Source organism: Heptranchias perlo, chromosome 9, assembly GCF_035084215.1.
Source record: "Heptranchias perlo isolate sHepPer1 chromosome 9, sHepPer1.hap1, whole genome shotgun sequence".
NCBI classification, from domain to species: Eukaryota; Metazoa; Chordata; class Chondrichthyes; order Hexanchiformes; family Hexanchidae; genus Heptranchias; species Heptranchias perlo.
Window position 1 is genome coordinate 51,383,796 of NC_090333.1, and position 23,069 is coordinate 51,406,864.

Here is a 23,069-nt window from a genome sequence, read left to right on the forward strand (position 1 = left end):
TCAATTTTACTAGGGCTCCTTGGTGCCACACTCGGTCAAATGCTGCCTTGATGTCAAGGGCAGTCACTCTCACCTCACCTCTGGAATTCAGCTCTTTTGTCCATGTTTGGACCAAGGCTGTAATGAGGTCTGGAGCCGAGTGGTCCTGGCAGAACCCAAACTGAGCATCAGTGAGCAAGTTATTGGTGAGTAAGTGCCGCTTGATAGCACTGTCGACGACACCTTCCATCACTTTGCTGATGATTGGGAGTAGACTGATGGGGCGGTAATTGGCCGGATTGGATTTGTCCTGCTTTTTGTGGACAGGACATACCTGGACAATTTTCCACATTGTCGGGTAGATGCCAATGTTGTAGCTGTACTGGAGCAGCTTGGCTAGAGGCGCAGCTAGTTCTGGTGCACAAGTCTTCAGCACTACAGCTGGGATGTTGTCGGGGCCCATAGCCTTTGCTGTATCCAGTGCACTCAGCCGTTTCTTGATGTCACGTGGAGTGAATCGAATTGGCCAAAGCCTGGCTTCCGTGACGGTGGGGATATCGGGAGGAGGCTGAGATGGATCATCCACTCGGCACTTCTGGCTGAAGATGGTTGCAAACGCTTCAGCCTTGTCTTTTGCACTCACGTGCTGGACTCCGCCATCATTGAGGATGGGGATGTTTGCAGAGCCTCCTCCTCCCGTTAGTTGTTTAATTGTCCACCACCATTCACGACTGGATGTGGCAGGACTGCAGAGCTTTGATCTGATACGTTGGTTGTGGAATCGCTTAGCTCTGTCAATAGCATGTTGCTTCCGCTGTTTAGCATGCATGTAGTCCTGAGTTGTAGCTTCACCAGGTTGGTACCTCATTTTTAGGTACGCCTGGTGCTGCTCTTCTACACTCCTCATTGAACCAGGGTTGATCCCCTGGCTTGTTGGTAATGGTAGAGTGAGGAATATGCCGGGCCATGAGGTTACAGATTGTGCTGGAATACAATTCTGTTGCTGCTGATGGCCCACAGCGCCTCCTGGATGCCCAGTTTTGAGCTGCTAGATCTGTTCTGAATCTATCCCATTTAGCACGGTGGTAGTGCCACACAACACGTTGGATGGTGTCCTCAGTGCGAAGACGAGACTTCATCTCCACGAGGACTGTGCGATGGTCACTCCTACCAATACTGTCATGGACAGATGCATTTGCGACAGGTAGATTGGTGAGGATGAGGTCAAGTAAGTTTTTCCCTCGTGTTGGTTCGCTCACCACCAGCCGCAGGCCCAGTCTAGCAGCTATGTCCTTCAGGACTCGGCCAGCTCGGTCAGTAGTGGTGCTACCGAGCCACACTTGGTGATGGACATTGAAGAGTACATTCTGTGCCCTTGCTACCCTCAGCGCTTCTCAACATGGAGGAGGACTGATTCATCAGCTGAGGGAGGATGGTAGGTGGTAATCAGCAGGAGGTTTCCTTGCCCATGTTTGACCTGATGCCATGAGATTTCATGGGGTCCAGAGTCAATGTTGAGGACTCCCAGGGCCACTCCCTCATGACTGTATATCACTGTACCGCCACCTCTGGTGGGTCTGTCCTGCCGGTGGGACAGGACATACCCAGGGATGGTGATGGAAGAGTCTGGGACGTTGGCTGAAAGGTATGATTCTGTGAGTATGGCTATGTCAGGCTGTTGCTTGACTAGTCTGTGGGACAGCTCTCCCAATTTTGGCACAAGTCCTCAGATGTTAGTAAGGAGGACCTTGCAGGGTCGACTGGGCTTGGTTTGCCGTGTCCGGTGCCTAGTGGTCCGATGCCGGGTGATCCGTCCAGTTTTATTCTTATTATGACTTTTCGTAGCGAGATTTTACAACTGAGTGGCTTGCTAGGCCATTTCAGAGGGCAATTAAGAATCAACCACATTGCTGTGGGTCTGGAGTCACATATTGGCCAGACCGGGTAAGGACGGCAGGTTTCCTTCTCTAAAGGGCATTCGTGAACCAGATGGGTTTTTACGACAATCCGGTAGTTTCATGGCCATCATTACTGATACTAGTATTTTAATTCCAGATTTTTATTTAATTAATTGAATTTAATTAATTAATTGAATTCAAATTCACCAGCTATCGTGGCAGGATTTGAACTCATGACTCTGGATTTTTAGTCTAGGTCTCTGGATTACTAGTCCAGTAACATAACCACTATGCTACCGTACCCTTGATAGCAGAAATGGAGCCTCTGTTCTCCAATCTTAGAAAACACTGTCAGTGGCGGCTGGGAAATTTGCAACCTGGGATATCCGAGGTCAAGGAGGGAGCGTGCTTATGGTGGAGAACAATACAGACCGCCAGAGAGAAAAAAAATAGGGCAGTACCTTGTCGTATTACTTGGGATTAAAAGTACTACAGCATAAATTCAAACCAAAGTTAACTGTGTACGATCAGATGAGATACTCACTGATCAGATTCAAGTTTTCACCTCTACTCGTGAAAATAATTTCTCTGATCTACTATACCACAGTGAGACACTTACAATGCACGTACACCCATAAAGTTAAAGGGACACAAAGTGACTGATCTTACTGCCACATGACTCTTCTCCCTCTTATCTGAAGGTGATGATTCATGCAGGGTACAGTTCCCTGACCTCACCTAAATGAACCATCCTTCACATGTCAGCCTAGGCAGTGAGTGTTAGCAGGCCACTTAACAATAGGGGGAATCACATCCAAGCCTGATCCTGTCCCTCCCCAGACATCCACAAATGGATACTTTCCAGCTGAAGTCACTGGACAATAATCAGAAATGGGAGCCCTAGCTCATTTTTACCTCACTCACCAAAAGGTGCTGAAACCAACTGCAGTTCCATTACAGTCCACTTCTGTTACAGCCACCCTGGCTGAAATCAGCCAAGCCAGCACGGACCAAGGATCAGATCTGAGACCTTAGGATCTTTGTACCTCAGTTGCCTACAGCTTTTACCATCTGAGTCATTGTCATGACTTTTTTGAGGGTATGAATCTGACAATATTGACCCTTAGTACTCCACAAGAGGCCAAAGGGAGGTTGAAAACCTGCTCTCAGCTCACTGCCATTACTGCTGCTAGGAGGCACACAGTAGCAATCCAGGGATAGCTTACCCCCTGACTTTCCATCCAACGTGGAATCAACAACTCATTGGTGTCGGGAATTGAACCTCTGTTTCAGCACTGCCAAGGCATCACGTGTGGGAGCGTGCCTGCTACACTCGGTTTTTATATTTAGACTATACCTCAATGTGCTAAAGCAATGATTTTTTAAAAAATCATCCCGTGACAATCAAGTTCAAATATGAGAATGATTTCTAGGCCTCTAAGAAGTGCACAGTCATAATGCAGACAAAATTTTACATATATAAAAAAATGTCTTTGACCTGGCAGCATAGAAAAGTCCAACTGCACAGAAATTTAGAAACCATCACTCCTCCAAACTACAAATCAATCTCCCTTTCACCCCCAAACAAAAAATAAAACACCTTACCGGTACCGAAGCTTTCTTCTCCACAAAGGGAAAGTTTGTTGGCATCCATCAGATTTCCAAAGAACTTCCAGCCAGTGGGGGTCTCATACAAAGCTATTTTTGTAGCCTTGGCAACCCTTTAAGAGAGGAGTTAAGAAGTGCAGTTTTCAATGTTGTTCAACTCGTTAAGAAAACAGCTCAGAAAATGTACACATTATGTATTGTGGAACCTGACTTCATGTCTTCGGATCATGTTGCCAAGGGGGAGCACGTAGATGAGGATGAGGTGGGAGCCAAGGATAGATCCTCAGGGGACTCCAGAGGTAATGGTGCGGGGCCAGGAAGAGAAACCAATGCTGGAAGTGCACTGGCTACAATTGGATAGGTAAGAGTGGAACCAAGTGAGCTGGACTATAGAGTTCACTGAGTTGGACTATGGAGTTGAGGTGTTGGAGGAAGGTGGTGTGGTCAACCATGTCAAAGAATAGAGAAAGGTTGAGAAGGATGGTGGGGGGAGGGGGGGGGGAGAAATATTGCACCATGGTCACAGTCACAGAGGATTTGTGACTTTGATTAGAGCCGTTTCAGTGCTGCGGCAGTAACAAAAACCTGATTGGAGAGATTCAAACATGGACTTATGCGAAAGATGGGCATGGATTTAGAAGGCAACAATATGTTCAAGGACTTGAGAGGAAAGGGAGGTTGCAGATGGAGTTGTAGTTTGCAAGGACAGTGGTTCGAGGGAGGTTTTTTTTTGAGGAGAGGGTGATGACAGTGGTTTTGATAGGGAGGGAGACAGTACATGAGGAAAGGCAACCATTTACAATGTCAGAGAGGTTGGGTGGTCAGCAGTTTTAGTGCAAATGGAATCAATGGATTAGGAGGTGGGTCTTATGGACAAGATGAGCTTGGGGAGGCATGAAGGAGACAGGAACCAAACCAGAGAAAGACGTGGGTTCAGGGCTAGAGCAGGGGAGCCATGGAGGAAGTTTGGCTTGGAGGGCAAGAGAAAGGGGGGGTTGCAGCAGAAGCCACTGAACAGATTACCTCAATGTTAGTGAAAAAGAAGTCCATGAGCTGCTTGCACTTGTTGATGGAGGCGAGGGTGGAAGGGGCAAGGGAGGGAAGTTTAAGGAGCTGGTTAGTAATGGAGAAAAGTAATTATCTTTGCTCTCCAGGATGATGCTGGAGTTGTGAGTTGTGATACTAGAGGACAGCAAGGCCTGACGGTGCTTGTTAAATTACCAACAAAAAATGAATGGGATCCTTGTTAACTCACTACTTGTTTTATCACTTGTATGTCTCCCAATTAGCACACTGTAAACAAGGGTGGACTATACGCACATGCAAGCATGCATTCATTAAAATTATTCAAAATAAAGCATTTCTCTTTGAAAGCATCTTTGCTCCAATTTTACTGAATAACTAAATGTGGGGTTAATCCATGGTGTACATGCCAAGTCAACATCACCAGTTACCTGTGCCATCTTCATAAGAAATGTCATATGATAGCTATTGCAAAACTTCTACACCCAAATGACATTCATAGACTATCTAAAAATAGCCTTAAATAAGAACTGAAGGTAGGCTGGTCAGCTCAAGTGATTTAAATTCTTGACCCCCAAGTAGATTATTGTGACATAAAGTCTGAAGAGGGCCTTGCCATTTGCAGCTTTGGGCAGTTGATAGAGTTTCTTGGGGAGGGGCACATGGGGGTGAGGAGAGAAAAGCTAAAACCTATCCTACTGAGGCAGCAGAATGTTGGGAAATGGGTTTGTGCTATGAGGCCCTACTGCTAAGAGTTGTCGACTTTAGTTGCATTGCTGTGGAAAGGTTCTAGGCACTCAAGTACAGGGGGAAAACTAAGAGGGAGGGGCATCTCCAGGCTTCTTTCACGTATTCCTAGTGATAAGTTTCTTTAATGCATTGGCAGAAACTTTGGTGCAGGTCACCTAGAGATTATTTTGGCCATGGATGATGGGGATACCCTGAAGGAATAGGAGCAAAAAAAATGTTTATAAGTGGGAGACCTACCCTCAACAATGATACCTGACAGGTCTACCCTCTCCGCTGACATGTTGATACACCGTCTCAAAATAGTGAAAGGTTGGTGGTGGGGGGGGGGGTGCGAAATAAAGAAAACAGTCAACCACACTATGTAGACAAGGCTGAAATGGATAACTCTGGAATGCTATCTTTGGAATGTTAAAAGTCCCATTCACGGTGTCTGAGTTTGAATCTCAACCTTGACCATCATTAACAGCCGTACAACTTTAGAGTGCTCCATCTTGGGATGGGGTAAGAGATGGGAGGGGGGGTTAATTCCCATTAAAATATAGCAGCATTGGTGGTAGCTAATTAAAAGCTTATTGTCAAGACCATTTTACCCTTTTGGTTGAAAAGAGATATACACAGAAGGCAATGTTGAAGAAGTGAGAATACACACAGGCGGAGGATGTGGAACCTACCTTGAGATGGGAATGTACTGATTGTTCAAACGCCATTCTTAATAAAATTTTCAATAAAATATTGCAACTCTCAATTCTTTGGAACATTGTGAAATTTAAACTATTATTTTCACAATATAGTACCAAGGAGTAATGCAGCTTTAGCAAAAATTAGCACGGGCAATCTTAGTCACAAACGCTCTTGATTAGCAGCACTATTAGCACAACAGTTGTTGTAGGTATGGTACTTTGGCAAGATGCAAATATTTTTGGACGGATGGGAAATGATACCAGAGTAACGAAAATGTTGCAAGGGAGAATTTTCTGGTTTAAGAGGAAATCTGGTCATCAGAACCCATCAAAAATTAAACTGTTATAAAGAATTATGATTAAGATCCTTTTGTTCTGTCCATTTGACTCAATTTTTATAAAATAGTTTAAATAGTGATAACATCATTGGTTGTATTGTCTTGGAATGGTTACTAAACTCAATAGTGTGTGGGAGCTGAATTAAGAGCATCAGTCAGTGCTGGTAATCCTCAAGTTTACGTTTCTCTGCAAACATCAGCTTCCAACAGTAAGCCTCAAGGACTTAGTCATGCCACTATCCTGCAAAATATCACCAGCCCTCGCTGCTTAAACAAAAATCTATATAATCAAAAGGCTTGCATTTAACACATTTCTGGCATGGGAAAGAGTCCTTCACACTTCAGAGAGTCACACTTGAAATTCTGATAAGCTAAAATATGACTAGGCAGCTCGGAACACTACTATTGAGCAAGCAGCCAACATCTCAATTTTCTGATTGGGCAATCAAACTTTTTTACTCTCAATTGCAAACTTCTGATTGGAAATCAAATCCAGGAAAAAAAAATCTCAGAATTACTGCGGCTATGCCTTGCTGTTACCCCCAGCACTATTAAACAAGTGAGCTTTGTTATAAATTGGACTAGTACACAGTGTTTAGACTCCTAGCAGGCCATGGGTTAGCCTACTAACATGGGTCCTACTTGAGAGCAGGAGGACTTTTGGAGCATTCTGGTTAATAACTGTTCTGGAGATTCTGTGGAATTGCTCATGGAATTGTCCCATTCACAATGTGACCACGCTAAGATCACAACCATACTCCCATATGCAACATCACAGGAGATTTGCTTTTTTAAAAAATCCAAATGAAAAGTATAGAATAAAAGGATGTTAATGTACTCATAAATTTACTTTTTCGAAAGGGGACCCAAAGACAAGGGTTCCTCTAAAGGAAAACAAAAGAGCAAAACAAAACAGGAGGTCGTAACTAACTGGAGTTTCAGAGTACAAGTAAATCATACCCACCGGTCCAGTGCTCCACTAGTGGGCATGCTGCGAGCAAATCCTCGGACACCAGTCTGTTGGAAGTACGGAATAGTGAAGATGTTTGCAGCAATCACAGCCACGGAATCAGATGGGTTCACAAAGAATCCATGTTTTCCAAGAATCATGTTCCGATCCTATAGGAATACAAATATAGCTGGGCTTCATTTATTTTCTTTTTCTTGTGATCAAATGTAAAAAAAAAGTTAAATTTAAAAGATTAAATATTTTATCCTTAGTAAAAAAAAGCCCATGTTATCAGGGTGGTATGAACACGGATACTCCGATACACCGATACACAGAATGGTAGAATGCAGCTTTATGTGCAAAATTCCCATCTGCTGAGTAGCAGTCAGGCCGATGTGGTTGAGGAATGGAAGGGTTTGCAGGGTGCGGCAGGGCGGGGGGTGGGGGGGAACGAGTTCAAGTACAATAAATTTATTTCCACGAGAAATCCAAAATCTCTTTCTAAATGCCCTGGGCAATATAAAATCAGAATTAACTGTCGTTACATTGGTAAATATCTCTAATTTGGGGAGAAATTTACTTTCAAAAAGTATATACTTAATGGGGAAGAGAAGTCTTCCGATCTTGTGTTTGTTCAAAGAACTCCCCCATTTTTTAGAATAAATAATAGAATATAATTTCTGAGAGGCTAGGGAGGTTTGGGATTTGGTTTAGCAGTTCCCTACATTACAACAGTGACTACACTTCAAAAGTACTTCACTGGTGGTGGAGCGCCCCAGCACCACTGCACTGCCCTCGAATGGTTCATTTATATTTAATCAGGTCCTTTCATTTACATTTAATAAAAGACTCAGTCACCAGCACTGAAACTAGAAGATTACAATACAAAAGCTCTGAGTTAGAATGCTGAGAGAAAGACAAATGCTTTTGCTTACACCATCACCGTCAAATGCAGCTCCAAAGTCATAGTCTCCCGTTTCCATGGCCTGCACTAGGTCAGCAGCATATGTCAAGTTTGGATCAGGATGGTGGCCTCCAAAGTCTTCAAGGGGTGTGCAGTTCACTGCTGAGTTTGCAGCAGAACCAAGCTCTTCACACAGAATCCTCTTAACATAAGGGCCCATAACTATTTGAAAGAATAAAATGAATGAAACAAACATTCTGATGATAGAAAAGTGCAGCATAAAGACAATAAAAAGATAATGCACTGAAATGCTAAACTTAATCAGCAGAAAAACACAAAGAATGATGTCCAGACACCAGATTTAAACCTAAACAAAATATATACTACCATAGCAGCAGTTACTTATTTAATAATATTTATTTTTGAACATGCAAAACTGCCGAAATAATTTGTGAGGTTTCTCCTCCCCCCCCAAATATCTCTCCTACAGGTGCTGACTTGTACTGGGATATGGTACCACAAATGCTGAGTGCCCTCCTGTTCAAAAGGTCATTCTTCAGGTGTGAATCTTAGCTAGTGATTGTTGACAGATTATTTAACTATTTAAAATGTCAGCCTTAGGTCAGTGGTAGCACTCTCATCTCCGAGTCAGAAGGTTGTAGATCCGGAGACTTGCACACATAGGCCCCAATATTTACTGGGACGTGGGGAGGGTGCAGGTGAGGCCAAAAATGGCCAAAGGACTCGGCAAGGCCGGGGACATGAAGGTCCTGCCGATCTTAATGGCAGGACCTCATTAACATCTTGTAGCCCCACCTCCTGCCCAGCAGGTGGCCAAATGGACAGCCTGGCCAGCGGGAGGGAACATTAGCAGCAGGAGGCTGCAGCCAGGAAACCTTCTTACAGTGGCGGGCGTGTGCGCGGCGAGTTAGGGTCGCGATCCATGCATTTCACTTTTTCATCTCCTCCCCCACCCACCCCGATCCTCTCCCATCCGTTGTGGGGGGGTTATTATCGAGGCCTCAATCTTTCAGATGAGAATTTAAACTGAGGCTCCGTCCGCTCTCTCAGATCACATGGCACTTTTCAAAGAGGAGAGGGAAGTTCTCCCAGTGTCCTCATCAATAATTATCCCTCAACCAACATCATTCAAAAAACAGATGATTGGTCATGTATCTCATTGCTGTTTGTGGGACCTTGCTGTGTGGAAATTGACTGTCGCATTTTCCTGCATTACAACAGTGACTACACTTCAAAAAAGTACTTGATTAGCTGTAAAGTGCTTTGAGACGTCCTGAGGTTGTGAAAGGTGCTATATAAATGCAATTCCTTTTCTTCCCTTTAACTGTGGGGCCACCATAACAAGTAACATCCTAAATAAAATGAGTTTGGCTCATCTCAACCCAGTGGGCATTGCATCAAAGCACAAAACTGCCCACACTGCAACACAAATTTGGTACAAAATTGGCAATCTCACTCAAAGACAAGAAGAAAGGCAAATATTAAACTGGTATGGTGGATCGTTTTCTTTTAAAATTTGCATTAAGACATGTTATTGGAGTAGAGTAGATGGAGCTTTATTCTGTGTCTAACTGAAATGAGAGCGCTTAATATTGACACTGGCTATAAAATGGATTCAGCGGCGGTGAAATTCTACTTTGGCAGGAGCAAAACTGGTGGTGGTGGATCAGCTGCCCGTTATACACCCCACCAAATTTTCCTTTCCAAATGAGAGAGCTTAACTCCTACAAGGGTCAGGCTATAGAGCTGATGGAGAGACACTCTGCTCTAGCCATGTGAGATAGCAAGTTTGATGGAAAAAGTGCAGGCGTCAGGTTAGGCACCATGGCATTCCTGTGAAGAAGCAGACAGCCTGAAGCTTCCACACCCTTCTCTATCTTTTCAACAACAACAACAACCACTTGCATTTACTCCTTTAACATAGTAAAAACATCCAACACACCGAGGCACATAAAGAGATATTAGGACAGGTGACCAAAAGCTTGGTCAAAGAGGTAGGTTTTAAGGGGCGACAAAGGAGAGGTGGAGAGGCAGAGTGCTTTAGGGAGGGAATTCCACACCTTAAGGCCTGGGCAGCTGAAGACACGGCCGCCAAAGGTGGAGCGATGATGGAGATTTTGCTCACCCATTCTCAGCTCATGTCCTCCTTTCCTGTAGATCCATCGCAGCAAAAGGGGAGGGAGAATATTGCAGAGGAAGATGATGATGATGCAGATGATAAGGGGGAAGAGAAGGAAAGAAATTTCTTCAATCCTCAACCGTAATGGTGATGACAACGATGTTAAGGATGATGTTGGCAATGTAAATGACAATGAGGAGGATGATGATGAGGAAAAGGTCACAAAGGAGTTCCTGGAGCAAGATGCTGCCCCATGTCCTTCAATCTCACTCCGTCCATCACCTGCTTTCTCAATCCTATGCAATAGCTCAGAAACTTTCTCCGGGGGGTAATTAGATAGCATAAGTTAGGATGTGGCACTGGGTGAATAGGACCTTCCTGCTACTATGGGGCAGAAGCTCGGAGGGAACAGGTTCCATCCCAGAATCTACCACTGAAAATGCCGAGATGCCAAACGCTGCCCAAGGCTCAGTTGGTAAATACAATGCCCAATCTGTACTGAGTCAGTTGATCTTAGCTGAGGTAGCAGTAAAGGCCTTATAATTCACCCCAGCATTCCTAGCCTAAGGGGGGGGGGGGGGTGTGGGAGTTAATCAGCCAAGTTTTCCATTTCTGATCACTATCCAGTGATCCCTGCTGGAAAGTGAGTGAGAGAGAGAGCGAGAGAGTGAGAGACATAGAGGCTCAGCTGTGATACCGTTACAGTTGAATCTTATTGTCTAGACTCATAAATAAACATAGACCAGAGGTGAGCTAGCTATTGTGCAGCTGTACCTCACCACTGCTTTGGCTTTTCAGCCTAGAAATAAGGCATCCGAGGGGTGATCTTACAGAAATATTTAAGATAGTTAAGGGAATGGAAAATTTAAATCTGGAATATTACTTTAAATTAAGCTTCAAGAGTAGGACAAGGAGACACAGATTCAAACTAGTAAAAGGTAAATTTGGGACTGATATCAGGAAATGCTTCATAAAAAGAGTGATCCATGGAACAGATTCCCAGATACAGTGGTGAAGGTGAAAACCCTGGAATCAATTGGATGCTGCAACGAGGGAAAGTTAAGGTCTTTCTGGATGGTCTGAATGGCCTTTTTGTTGTTATTATCCTGTGATCTTAAGTCAGGGGGGGGGTAAATTCAACTCACAGTTTTCCGTTTACCCGGCGTTAAACCTCCGAATTCTGTGTTGTGAACTGTTTTGCCCGAGCTGCGCTGGAAGTGTGCCGGATGCCATATTGGCTCAGGTGACTTTTAGTCGTCCTGCCTGAAACAGCTGTCACGCTCCTTAAATATACAAATCGGGGTCCTACGCCAGTTGGAGAATCCCAAATACCAAATTCAGGTAGAAATGGGCAGAGCATGTACCGCACATGCTCCACCTAATTGTGCCAGGCATTGAGCTCTCTAACCAGTGATCCTTAAAGGGACCACTGGAAGCCACTCAAAAAAAGGTCCAGGACAATTTCAATTTTTATTTCTATGGGCCCACGAAAAACAGGAATGCTCTCCTGGGACAACAAAAATCTCCAGTCTGCTACCCTCCACTCTCCCCCGCCCCACCAACCAAGAATTCCTCCCCCACACCCCCAACCTGCCAGCCAGCTCTGCACAGGAGCAGGCTGATTTCCCACCGTCCCCAACCAGTGAGCTACAGTGGGGTGCCCGTTTGGCGCCCGCAGCTCACCAGCGGCATTTAAATGAAGCCCAAAGCCGAATGTGGCTCCGGCCTTGGCGTGCAGAGCCATTGCTCCGCCAACTTTGCGCCTGCTTGGGCGCAAGTCAAATTTCTAAGCCAGGGTCTTTCAAGAGGAATGGGGACGGGGAAAGAGAGAAAGTTGGAAAAATAGATAACTAACAATAGAAATAAAATCCTACACTGAAAGTACTATTATTGCTAAATAATAACGGGCTGCATTCAGTATTTTGCACTTTTGGAACCTTATATCAAAATTAGAAATGCAAAAAAGTGGTTCTTAAACTGATGACACATAATTAGCACTGCTTCACCAAACCTGTTCATTCTTCAGTGGGACAGGGATATTTGTCATCATACACAGAGCAGTTATATTCCCATTCAGCATTCTTCACACATTTAGAAGCACTTAATAACATGACACCTACTTTGCAGCAGCTGTCATCAGTTAATATTACGATGGTCAAAAGCTTGAAACAGCTGAGTGGGCAGTTTGGGAGTCAGAAATGGGAAGGGCATGCTCACAGTCAGCAACTCCATCTTGATGAAGGATCCACTGATGAAGGGACCATTGGTACAGAGCTTTTATACCAGAACTGATTGCACCACAGAAGCTATGAGCAACTGCCCCATATTACCAGCAGTTTAGGTCACATCCAATGAACGTCTTGTCAGCATATATTTCATCTTACACAAAGCTTTCTCTTTTAAAAATGTATTTTCTACTTTTAAATTCTTAAATAATTATTTTTGTATGGTTATATGGATGGGAATGGTTCAGCATTGCAACATTGGAACAAATGACCCATGGAATTTAGGGGCCACTATATTCAAAAAGGAAAAAACAGCATATGGTGGAAATATGAAACTAGAACGCAAAATGTTGGAAACATTCAGCAGGTCCGTCAGCATCTGTGGAGGAAACAGACAAGTTAAGATGTCAGGTGTTCCCCTTGGTCAGAACATTAACTTGTCTGTTTCCTCCACAACTTGATGAGTGTTTCCAGCATTTTCTGTATTTGTAATATATTGTCTGATTTAAAAGGATTTCATCCCCCTCCGCATAAACACAACATTGTGAACACAACTGTTGGCCAACCTATTATCCAGAACAGAGTCACGTTCGCAAATTTCTTTTATGACTTCAGCACTTTTCTCACACCATGTAGAATCATAAAAAGGTTACAGCATGGAAGGAGGCCATTCAGCCCATCGAGTCCACGCCGGCTCTATGCAAGGGCAATCCAGTTAGTCCCACTCCCCCGCCCTATCCCTGTAGCCCTGCAAATTTTTTCCTTTCATGTACTTATTCAGTTCCCTTTTGAAGGCCCTGATTGAATCTGCCTCCACCACCTCCTCGGGCAGTGCAGTCCAGATCCTAACCACTCGCTGTGTAAAAAAGTTCTTCCTCACGTCACCTTTAGTTCTTCTGCCAATCACCTTAAATCTATGCCCTCTGGTTCTTGACCCTTCCGCTAATGGGAACAGTTTCTCTCTATCTAGACCCTTCATGATTTTGAATACCTCTATCAAATCTCCTCTCAACCTTCTCTGTTCCAAAGAGAACAACCCCAGCTTCTCCAGTCTATCCGCAAAACTAAAGTCCCTTATCCCTGGAATCATTCTAGTAAATCTCTTCTGCATCCTCTTTAAGGCCTTCACATCTTTCCTAAAGTGCGGTGCCCAGAACTGGACACAATAGTCCAGTTGTGGCCGAACCAGTGTTTTATAAAGGTTCATCATGACTTCCTTACTTTTGTACTCTATGCCTCTATTTATAAAGCCCAGGATCCCATATACTTCTTTAACTGCTTTCTCAACCTGCCCTGCCACCTTCAACGATTTGTGCACATATACCCCCAGATCTCTCTGTTCCTTTACCCCTTTTAGAATTGTGCCCTTTAGTTTATATTGCCTCTCCTCATTTTTCCTACCGAAATGCATCACCTCGCATTTTTCTGCGTTACATTTCATCTGCCACGTGTCCGCCCATGCCACCAGCCTGTCTATATCCTCTTGAGTCTATCACTATTCTCCTCACTGTTCATTACCCTTCCAAGTTTTGTGTCATTTGCAAATTTTGAAATTGTGCCCTGTACACCCAAGAACAGTTATGAAAATTGGCAAAACATATCAAAAGAGTTCCCAAAGCAAAGGCATTCAGCATCATGAGGTACTATCAGCCACATTAGATCCATCTCCTGTTCAATTCTGAATACAAGTGGATTTTGTAATATATCAGGCCAAGGATTAAATGCTCAAACATGGGCGGATGTGTGCTACAGAAACTAGCTGTATGTTGTCTTGTTGTCAAACTTGTTTACTCAGCTTTTGCACCTTTCAATAGACAGAATATACTGTGTAAAGTAACAATGATATAATACAGGAAGCAATCTAGAAAGGAAGGAGTTTTGAAATTGAGCAGTACTGAGGAAATTGATCAGCATCCCAAAAACACAATTGCAGTATTTGGCTTAATTGCACAGTCAGTTAAAGCAGTTTGAACTTCGACAATTAAAGGGGCACTATCTTTACAAACAAGTGTTTGGCAAGCCATTTTTTATTTGTTTGCAAAGAATCCAATGATGTAAATCATATTGAAATGCATTATCACTTATTTAACGTTATTGTGATTTACGTGAAGCGTGGCTCAGCTAGCTCTTCTCACCTTCTGCATGAAAAGTTTGCCAAGCACCTTTTCATGAAGAAGATGCACCATTGACATTTAGTTTATATAAAGCATCTTCAGCCAGAAGATAATAATATGTTCTACTATTAGCTTTACTAGTCGTCACATTGCAGTTCATACCTCCATGCATGGCATCCAATCTGATCTTCAACTGATTTGAACCAGAAAGTAGCTCCTTCAAGGCACTGAAATCGAAGATGTTCCTTAGCATGTTAGTGTAGGCCTCCACTGAATCCACAATCTCCACTGGAACATAATCACATAGTGCATTTAGGTACTGGTCTGGCATTCAGTTTCAATGGAGTTAACAGCTCACACACCAGAAATTCAGAAAACAGCCAAATGTAAACACATTTTGAGTAAAGGACCAGTAACTCTACAAAAGGTAGATATTAAACAGAAAAATTCAGTAACCTGCTCTGAACTTCCAAGGGAAAATATTATGAGGCTGAACACTCACCCAATGGATGGGAAGCATTAGAGAGAAGGACAAGCTGATCCTTTGCGTCAGACAACTGAGTTATGAGGAAAGCTTAAAAAAACTTGATACCCTTCAGCTTTGGAATGAGGTGAATGAGAAGGAACCTTATTGGGTTTTACCAGATACAGAATGGAATAAAAATAAAATTAAATGACATCTGCAGAACAAGGGGACATATGTCCAAACCAGTGAAAGGCAAGTTCACGACTGATGCGCAGGAAGTAGTTTTGCACTGTCGAAAACTTAATTACCTATTATATACAATGCATTAACTCCAAACACTTATTTTCAGACAAGTAAGAATTTATTAAAAGAGGCTTGAGCTCAAGGAAAGCTGTGTTCCAAGCAATGGTTGGAACCACCTCTTCGCTGAGCAGATGAAACAGTTAACTTTTATACAGTTCAATTAGTAATGTCTGTCCATCATAGAATATGGGCGTACATGTACACTCTCATTGGTTCAAGTGGTTAGTCAATCAAAAATAGGGAACCCACCCTCGATTCTCTCATGTCTGTCTCAACAGGGTCTGGGAATTTACCTTGCCTTAGCAACACTGCTTCTTATCAGAAGAAACTGTTCCTAGTCTCAAGGCTATATGGTCATTCATTTTTGTTAAGTCAGACAGTTATCTCATAAGCAGACAATAGCTCTTCTGTGTGTCTTTGCTGGGAACGTGAAACCATTAAGCTTCCCAATATATATTCAGCTGGTCAGCTAACATGGTCAACTAACAAGAATGATCAAAACCTGGAATGTTCTTCCATGTAATGCACTGGAGGCAAAAACTCTTGAGTCATCCAAAACACAATTAGGTGCAGTGATTGCGCAAAGGCAAGAAGGCGACAAAAGAAATAATTACTTTGTGTCAGTCTTCAAAGTAGAGGAAAAGGATAATATAACTGATATTCCAGGGAAACTAATAATGAATCAAGGACTGGAACTCACTAAAGTTAACGTAAGCAAGAAAACAGTATTGGAAAGAATAATGGCACTAATGACTGACAAATCCCCAGGATCCAATGGTTTTTACCCAGAGTTTTAAAGGAAGTAGGTGAGGAAATTGCAGATGCTTTAGCCATAATCTTCCAAAGCTCTCTCGATTCAGGAATTGGCACTTTAGATTGGAAAATTGCAAATGTAACTCCATTATTTAAGAAAGGTGAGAGAGAGAGAAATTATAGACCTCTTGGTCTAACATCTGTTGTGGGGAAGTTATTCAAATCTATAATAAAGGACAGAGTGACTGACCACTTAGAGAAATTTGAGTTGAATAGAGAGAGCCAACATGGATTTGTAAAGGTAGGTCTTATTTAACGAACCTAAATGAATTTTTTGAGGAAGTAACTAAAGTAGTTGACAGGGGAATGTCTATGGATGTAGTTTATATGGACTTCCAGAAGGCATTTGATAAGGTTCCACATAAGAGACTGTTAGCTAAAATTAAAGCACATAGAATAGAAGGCAATTTATTGTCCTGGTTAGGAGATTGGTTAGGCGGTAGAAGACAGAGAGTAGGGATAATGGGTACTCGAATTGGAAGGAAGTAACTAGTGGTGTCCCACAAGGATCTGTGCTGGGGCCTCCACTATTAACTATATGTATTAATGACTTAGATAACCAGAGAGCCAATATATCCAAGTTTGCCGATGACACAAAGGTTAGTGGCATAGTAAGTATTGTGGACGGGAGCATAAAATTACAAGGAGACATTGATAGATTAAGTGAGTGGGCAAAACTGTGGCAGATGGATTTCAATGCAGGTAAGTGTGAGGTCATCCATTTTGGACCAAAAAAGAACAGATCCGAGTATTTTTTTAAATGGTGAAAAGCTAGGGACAGTAGAAGTCCAAAGAGATTTAGGAATCCATGTACGCAGATCGCTAAAATGTAGTAGCAGGTACAAAAAATAATCAAAAAGGTTAATGAAAATGAGCCTTTATAAGGAAGTTTTGCTACAGCTATACAAAGCCTTGGTAAGACCAGATCTGGACTACCGCACCTCAGAAAGGATATATTGGCCTTTAAAGCAGTGCAGTGCAGATTCATCAGAATTTTACCATGGCTCCAAGGGTTAAACTAGGAGGAGAGATTACATAAACTAGGCTTATATTCCCTTAAATGGTTGAGGGGTGATTTGATTGAGGTTTTTAGGATTTTGAAAGGAATTGATAGGAAAGTGAGAAACATTTTCTGCTGGTGGAAGAGTCTAGGACAAGGGGCATAACCTTAAAATCAGAGCCAGGCCATTCAGGAGAGAAGTTAGGAAACACTTCTTCACGCAAAGGGTGGTTCATGTGTGGCACAATCTCCCACAAAAAGCAGTAGATGCTAGCTCAATTAATAATTTTAAATCTGAGATTGATATATTTTTGCTAGCCAAGGGTATTAAGGGATATGGAGCAAAGGCGGGTGGATGGAGTCGGGATATAGATCAGCCATGATCTCAATGAATGGCGGAACAGGTTCGAGGGGCTGAATGGCCTACTCCTGTTCCTATGTTCCAATGAAAAATGAGCTAGTTGAGCCGAATGGCCTCCCTCACCTGCACTGAATTGAATCTAATGCAACTCATTTTAATATCACAACCAGCAAAATGGCTTTCCTCCCATCAGTCTGGGCTGGATTCAAACCCAGGTCCTGGAGATTAAAGGACATCGTGTACCCTACTGTAAAACCCAGTCATCCGCAGTGTTTCTTTATTTTGAGAGGGTGTGTGAGTGCATCATGGACTCCTTGTTGCCTCGTGACTCAGTACCAGTCCATGTTGAACTGATGAGTGGTACATTCATATTGTGGAAAAAGCTGGTTTCGGAGCTTTATCCATTTCTCCAGCCTAAATGCAGCATCTCTGCTACCCTGAAGTATCCTATCTTATGGGCCAACATATAGGAGAACAAATTCATCACACTGGTGGCAAATCATACTCCATTTATATTATAGAGTCACCAATGGAAGTAGTTCTGTAACTCCATGGATGTCAAATCTGCCTAATTTATACTGCAGGATGGGTAGCAACTAGACTGCCTTGTGGGCCTCCTCTGATCAACTAACTTCCTTTTTCTTCCCTCCCTATTCGTATTGATTTTTTTTAACATCTCTGTATAAACAATGAAAGCTACTGACATCACTGGATTGGAGGATTTACTGAGCTCATTGCTGGTATTAAGATACCCCCGGAGTGTTTCAGTAATTTGGTTATTCCAAATGTATATATTAATCTATTTTTGGATGGATAACTTATGGCAGATATTTCAAATTTAGAAATTTGTGCCCTTAGAATTCAAGACCTCATGGTGGTGAGGAAGGGGAGGAAATGAGGAGAGCTAGTGCTTATTCATTATCTAAAGAGAATATGTAAAAAAAACTATAATTATTAATGGATTTGATTACTTAAAAATGTACTCTTAAGCATTAATAAAATAGAATTATGTCTATAGTTCTCTACAAGCTGCTTTGTAAGAATCTACAACAAATAAGAAATGAAACACAAAAATCAGAGGTGTTATTAATCTACAAGGGAAAATAAATGTTATTAACTTTATTCTTTAAAATAAAGTTTTTTATGGAAAAGAATCAAAATATTTTCTTGGCTAGTTTTAAATTAATACAGAACATAAAAGAGTTTTAAGGATTAGAAAAAAGCTGTTGGGACCATCAAAGCCATTGCTTTTGATAGATCTCAACTCCATCGACTTACTTTCTCACTAGATTCTTCAATTCCTTCTTTCTAAAGCTTTGGTTTTACAACTCCATCTTTTAAAGCACATCAATAATGGTAGCCTAAATGGTAAATCCTCTATTCCTGGATCGCTTTATTTTCACAAAGTTATCAAAAATAGCAGTATGTAGCCACCCTAACAGGTAACAGCGCCATCCTATGTAGTACTACGGCCTGCAAGGTCCAAGGTTCACTCCCAAGGTCAAACACTTTACATTAAATATGACAAATATATACGTCACAAATGTTCATAATTGTCAAGCTCAAATGCTTGCTACTTCAATGAATAGCAGGCAACCAAAGTCACTCCCAGTTTGCACGAAGGTGGCTGATCTCAGCTGGGGTGCAGTTGTGGTGCTACAATTAGCCTCAGTCCTTCTTGGAGGGAATAAAAATCAAATAGAATAGTTGCTCCCAATTGTTATCAGGGACCCCAGCTAGAAAATGTGTACATGGATATCAGGTGACAACAGGATCAGCTTGATTCTATGTTCAAACTGTCTGTCAACACTCACTAAGCTCACTTATGAGAAATGGATGAGATACTGGTCAGCTGCGTACTCCAGAATGAGTAGCATCTTCGGGAGAGAAGGAGGAAAATTGGGGAGATGCACATCCAATCCTGCATGCAGCTGATTTGCAGTTCCAAACTACACTTCGTGCAGGAGCACCATGAGAATCATCACAGAGCCCACTATTGCATTCGTATTACTGGCCAGCTAAGAGCAGCACTAAAGGGCAGGTCACTGAGCTACAATGGAAAACTCAACGAGGAATGAGGAGACTCAATGAGAGATTTTATGCACTCAAAAAAAGAGAAAAAAAATAATTTTAATTTAGATCAGTAGTTTGAAATGGTGCAAGTAACTAGTTACCTGTAAATGGTTTAAACTTGTTCTCCAAGTCAAACTGCTGTTTACCGATTGTAGCTAGGTCAACTTTCAGATCAGGACAGATAGAATATTCTTCAATAGTTTTGCTGAGCTGAAAAATCTTCTCTGTAACAGCCTCGGGAGCCGGACCTGCCAAAGACAAGGTTTACCCATTATACTGAAAAAAAGGTACATCAGCACGGTTAACTGGTTAATAATTCATCATGAATACTGTTCACCTAAAGAACTCCTACCACCCCACAGAAAATGTGCAAAACAAAAAGTTCTGATAGTGTCTCCTCCCCGGCAGGAGATATTTTCCACTTTCTTGTTTAAACTGCTGCCTTCTGCTTCGAAAAGTCCCACTTGGATGAAGTTCATGTACTTGTCCCCAGCCAGTTACCAGTGAGCTAAGTGAAGATCAAAATCCGTCCTGCTCCTGGATACTGATCCTGTGCTCCGACACAATTTGAAAGCTGCTAGGAATCAGGTGAGTACCTGAGCCATATAGATCAGGAAGCTCACAGGGTTGATCGCCAAACTGCAAAGCTAGTTGATCTCAGTTGGGGTCGTGGGACACTACAAATTGCCTCGGCTTCGGGAGATGAAATCAAAATTTGATCAGGGCTGTCATTCCTGATCACTATTCAGTGACAACATGCAGTCGGATGAGGACAGAACTGAGCTTAGCTGTGATGCAAAGATTGAATAGCCTGTTGACACTCCCTGGTGCATGAATAATGGCCATTTGGGTGAGGTACTGGAGGATGCCAGGGGCCTGTCAAATACCAGCCCAGCAAGAACTCAACTTTGGAAGAGGGAAAGAGGGGAAAAAACTGGCAGAGAAAAAGTAAGCAGGAAATAGAAGTTGCCAGGGCTTAAATCCAGCTGTATAATGTCATTTTGCCTTGCAATTGCTGGGTCAGCATCTCAGAGTAGAAAGGAAAATGATCATAGCTTTATTCAATAGAACCTGACTGGATACAGGCGGCTATAAATTGGGCCATGTAGCACCCGTTTTTTAGGCGCTACGCGGCCTCCTAAGGTAAAATGGTGTCCGGAATGAGCGCGGTGCTTCTAACATGATGTGCGCCAGACGCCATCTTGGTAAAGGCATTTCCGCACGAACAGATAACAAACGGTGGTACCATGTAAAGTAAGGAAGGAGAATATGTGTTAGATCAGTGTGCAACGCTGATTTAATGGGATAGATACCATTTTGGCACTCAACGCTCCAGCCAACACACTGTCTTAACCACGAACAGCTGAATATGACGTAGACGGCCTAGAGGACCCCTCCCCCCACCAGCGCTATTTAAAGGGATCATGCAGGATTTACAGGTTAGTTGTTGGATTATTGCTTCTGGCTGCCGATGTATTTGTACCTGTTTTTGGAGGTTTCCTATACTTGAATACTAGGACTAGGGGACATAGCCTAAAAATTAGAGCCAGGACTTGCAGGAGTGAAGTTAGGAAATGCTTCTACATGCAAAAGGTGGTAGAAGCTTGGAACGCTCTTCTGCAAACGGCAGTTGATGCTAGCTCAATTGTTCATTTTAAATCTGAGATTGATAGATTTTTGATAACCAAGGGTATTAAGGGATATGGGGCTAAAGTGGGTATATGGAGTTAGGTCACAGACCAACCATGATCTCACTGAATGGTGGAACAGGCTCGAGGGGCTAAATGCCACAGCCACTTGCTGCCTCCTGTTATGCGCCACCATCTCCTGCAAGAAAGAGGGACATGTGTCGATGAGTGTCCTGCAGGATGTTTGGGTGATGTGCTTGTCATGGTGGAATAGCTGCCAGTGTGTGTGACCTTTGAGTTATGGGTGTGCGGCTTGCAACAGTGGTCATGTGTGAAGGTGACAGGAAAGAACTGACTAGAAGAGTTGAGTACTGATTGAAAGAGTTCGTTAGTAGGTGGGTGATGGGGGAGTGTAGTGCGTGGAGCAGTGGATGCAGCTAGTGGTGTGGTTGGTAGGAGAGGCCGTTTGACAGTTGACCTCACTCACCTTGACCACTCATGTCAAAGCATTGAACTTCTTTCTGCACTGTATCCATGTTCGTGCGCCTAGCATTGACTTTGTCCCCTACTGCCTCCCACTGCCTCTTGATCGTATGTCTGGAGGGCCTCTTGCCCCACTGCGGATATAGGAAGCCTCTCCTTCTGTCCACCTCTTGCACCAAGGCTTCTAGAGCATCATCAGAGGACCTTGGTGCACGCTGTCTTGCAGGCCTGTTACGAACTCAGATCGGCAGATTGGCGGGGTCTGGCGTGCAGATTGGAGGATGTGGGATTTAGTAGTGTGCAGTCTTTATTCAATGTTTTAACATAACTCATCAGTTTGTAAACATAGGGACGGGACCTGCATCTGTGTTTTACGTGTGCGATGTCTGATCTCCGTTCAGACTCCGTGTGGACCCGTATCTTATATTTTGCCCATAAGAGGTGCAGGCTACCTTTAAGATGTGCGAGCCACTCACGCGATATCGGGGGCCCCCTGCTGGTGAGAAGTCATTCAATAATGCAGCCACGCCTGGCTGCTCGTGCTGGAATCAGGTAAAGGACCAGGCAACACGAATCTCACGTGCTACCTGCATCAGAATGACCGGGCGCGGGTTAAACGCGCACTGCGACCCCCACAACCGGATTCGGGTGTTATCGAATTTAACCCCCATCATCTGAGATGACCTTCTCCCATCAGGGGACTTAATGTGACAAGTATCCATGTGGTTATACTTTAACTAGGAGGATGGAGAAAGTAATTAAAAAGTACTTTTCTATCCCCCGGTGACTGAGTTGGTAAAGCCAGTGTGTAACTGAACCAGGTTCAATTCCCAGTCTATTAAACTGCTGATTTACTTGGGGTGAATATTCCGCCCTGAGCCGATTTCTAGAAACCAGCCGGCAGAATGCAAATTGAGTGTCCATTTTGAGCATCAGGCATCATTTGCATCGGGACGGCGGGCTATGGCCAGAGTTTAAGCGCCCGGGGCAGCCAGCCAGCTCTAGGCCGCCACAGTATCAGGCAGTCCAGTCAGCCTCCGGGCCAAAGAAGATAGGGCTGTTGGGGTGGGGGGTGGCCCTGATGTTTAGAAGGTGTGGGGGGGTGGTGGGAGCTAAAGTGGCAGTGGCCCAGGCTGGATTTGTGGAACTTGGAGGAGTACTGCTATTTCTCCCGGCTCCATAAAAAGAAAGATGAACTTACCGTCGGCATCTTCTTTAGCCGAGCTGGTTGGAGTGTGTATGTCGCGCACTGTGTTCAGTTCAGTCCAAAAATGGCAATTGGGGACCTACTGATGTCATAAGACCTCAATATCCATTATAAATGGGCCTGCTGC

The 23,069-nt window shown here is 43.3% G+C and overlaps 1 protein-coding gene across 2 annotated transcripts in view; it reads right to left on the bottom strand.

The window, feature by feature from the left end:
* Positions 1-23,069, bottom strand: part of pgm1 (phosphoglucomutase 1) — an 83,311-nt gene that overhangs the window by 16,414 nt on the left and 43,828 nt on the right. For both annotated transcript variants that reach the window (XM_067990402.1, XM_067990401.1), the window contains exons 3-7: positions 19,726-19,872; positions 14,771-14,896; positions 8,161-8,351; positions 7,241-7,395; positions 3,483-3,598 (exon numbers count right to left, since the gene is read on the bottom strand). In XM_067990402.1, the coding sequence (XP_067846503.1) occupies positions 3,483-3,598; positions 7,241-7,395; positions 8,161-8,351; positions 14,771-14,896; positions 19,726-19,872 (735 nt within the window). The remainder of the gene's footprint in view (positions 1-3,482; positions 3,599-7,240; positions 7,396-8,160; positions 8,352-14,770; positions 14,897-19,725; positions 19,873-23,069) is intronic.